The sequence below is a fragment of the Neophocaena asiaeorientalis genome, unplaced genomic scaffold (assembly GCF_003031525.2).
Source record: "Neophocaena asiaeorientalis asiaeorientalis breed wild unplaced genomic scaffold, Neophocaena_asiaeorientalis_V1.1 scaffold30, whole genome shotgun sequence".
Lineage (NCBI taxonomy): Eukaryota > Metazoa > Chordata > Mammalia > Artiodactyla > Phocoenidae > Neophocaena > Neophocaena asiaeorientalis.
Window position 1 is genome coordinate 11,482,350 of NW_020174923.1, and position 2,335 is coordinate 11,484,684.

General features: G+C 56.3%; 1 protein-coding gene across 1 annotated transcript in view; it reads left to right on the top strand.

Annotated features, from left to right (window-relative positions):
* NDUFAF8 (NADH:ubiquinone oxidoreductase complex assembly factor 8) overlaps positions 1–2,236 on the top strand; it is a 2,861-nt gene extending 625 nt beyond the window's left edge. The window contains exons 2-3 of the mRNA XM_024760533.1: positions 1–82; positions 1,994–2,236. Of these exons, the coding sequence (XP_024616301.1) occupies positions 1–82; positions 1,994–2,023 (112 nt within the window). The 3' untranslated portion in view covers positions 2,024–2,236. The remainder of the gene's footprint in view (positions 83–1,993) is intronic.
* Positions 2,237–2,335: the final 99 nt, after the last annotated feature.

Genomic DNA, 2,335 nt, shown 5'->3' on the forward strand with positions numbered 1-2,335 from the left:
GTCCATGGCCCCGGGCGGCCGCTTGAGGAAGGATCTGTGCGCGCAGGAGTTCGAGGCCTTACGGAGCTGCTTCGTTGCCGCGGTAGGTGGGCGCCGGCCCCGCCCGGGGAACGGACCCTGGGAGACTGGCACCCACGTGCTTGCGCGGGCCCTCCGGCTTCCTTTCCTTCTGGGTGCGGTGCTGGGCGCCAGCAAGTGCTTCAGACGCGGCACACCCTCCATCAGCCGGCGCGACCCCCGCCGCCATGGAGCGCGCGTGCCAGTGTCCGTCAGGTTGGGGGAGCACCGCTCTCAACGTGTACCCGCCAGTGCCTTGTAACCCTTTGCGGGACTGTTGCTGGTGGGGGGTCCCGGCCCCTGCTGTCCTAGTTTCTCTGGTGTTTAGGACCCCACGTGTGTGCTGTGCGTGGGCAGTTGCAACCGGGCACCCCGACCCCCCCCCCCCCCCAGAGAAAAAACGAGTGTATTTTAGGTTTGTTGTCATGACCAAGGTTACAGAGGCTGAGAAGTCCCCCACCCAGCCGCGCTGGTTGGTTCTCACTGGCGCAGAAGCGGGCTGTGGTGACAACAGTGTGTTCCTTGGCTCCGGACTCAGTTCTGCCTCTAACCCTTCTGTAACAGGTGGTTTCTGTTTCTGAGCTGTGGCGTTTTCTGATCCTCATCTGATCAAATGCTATGCCAGTGAAAATAGACACCGTGCACAAGTAAAGATTTATGGTGTTGTGTTGATGCATTTATTATAAAGGATGGGGAGGAAGTAGGGTTGGAAGAGACCCCACACTGACTGAGGGAGAGGAGCTCTCTGGGGAACCGAGATGGGAGTTCCAGTCTCTCAAAAGGAGGGTGTGGAGACCGCCTGTAATGAGGCTTTAACACAGGGTTTTGAGCTGGTGTCATGGCCTTGGGTGCCCCTGGCCCAATGGGTCTGGGGTGGGCGACGATGCCAGTGGTCAGCTCTGTTTGCCAGAACTGCTGATCTCGAGAACTGGACCCAAGAAGGGGCAGTTGGGTCAGCCTGGCAGAATTTAGGGAATCCAAGGCAGTTTCCTGATGTTCCAGGATGGCTGACAATGCGTGGGCTATCCCTCATTTCCTGGAGGGCTCAGAGAACTCCTTGCACCTTCCTTGCCATCGTTGTGGGTGGGATGTGTGGCCTCAGCCCTTGTCACCAACCTCTGATCTGACATGTGCCCTTCACCCAAGCTGCATGTGTCCCTTGGACTTGCTTCCTGCCTCTTGGCAGCTTCCCTGCTTTACTTAGAGTGTTCCCTCGGGGAGGGGACAAACCTTCATTCTGTGGTCACTGGTTGGAAGGATTCACACGTGAGATAAAGATCACACACTTCTGGCCACGCTAGGCTTTTCTCTACCGCCTGTGGTTAGTCAGGAATCACCCATTACAGGTATCTGGTCATCTGTGATTCCTTACGCTCCTTTGCCTCTGTCACGTCGTCCTGCCCCCAGGAGCGTGCCGCTGCCTCTCGTGCCATTTTCCACTGAGGGTGACCTAACTGCAGGCCCTGGGCACTGGAAGCTCAGAACAGGGAACTTGGGGGTTTCTCACCTAAGAACACAAGCCGGTGAACGCATTTCTGCCCACTCTGCCTGGACCCTGAGACTCCACGGGGCTGAACGAGGAGGCAGAGGGCTCTGGGCGCCACTTCCAGCTCCGTCCCTGGGAGCCCTGTCCCTGGGCAAGTGTTTCAGCATCTCTGACCTCAGAGTTGCCACTACAGGGGGAAAACTAAACGTAACTCGTTGGTGCACAGTGCCTGGCACAGGTGGGCATGGCTTTGAGGCCACAGAGCATGTTGAGCTCTGTGGCCTGTGGAGGTGGGAGCAGAGACCCAGCCCCAGGGGCCCCCTGCTGCACATCCATGGCCAGGCTCTTTGTAAGTTATTTGCCAGAAGATGGCATTTGGTGTGGTAGTTTTCTTTAGAGCCACGTCTAACTTGAAAACAACTCATTCAGACAAAGAACTTTCTCTTCCAGGCCAAGAAGACCCTGACAGGAGGCCATTAGGAAGGACTGCGAGCTCCACTCCACGTCCCCGGGTGTGTGGTACTGATGGCTCCAAGGGGCAACTGTCTAAAACCTCAAAAGCTCTTGAGGCTAAAAGGACCGGAAACACGTTAGGCGAGTGCGGGCAGAGGGGAATGGGTTTTCCAACTTTGCTCACTTAAGGATTCAGGGGAGAATAAGATGAAGTGAACCCACAATAAAGACCAGATCAGATGCTGTAAGATCTATTTTGTCGTCTGCGGGGTGAGCGTGTGGGCCATAGAACACCCTGCCTCTCGAGTCTCTTTTTTTTTTTTTTTTTTTTTTTTTGGT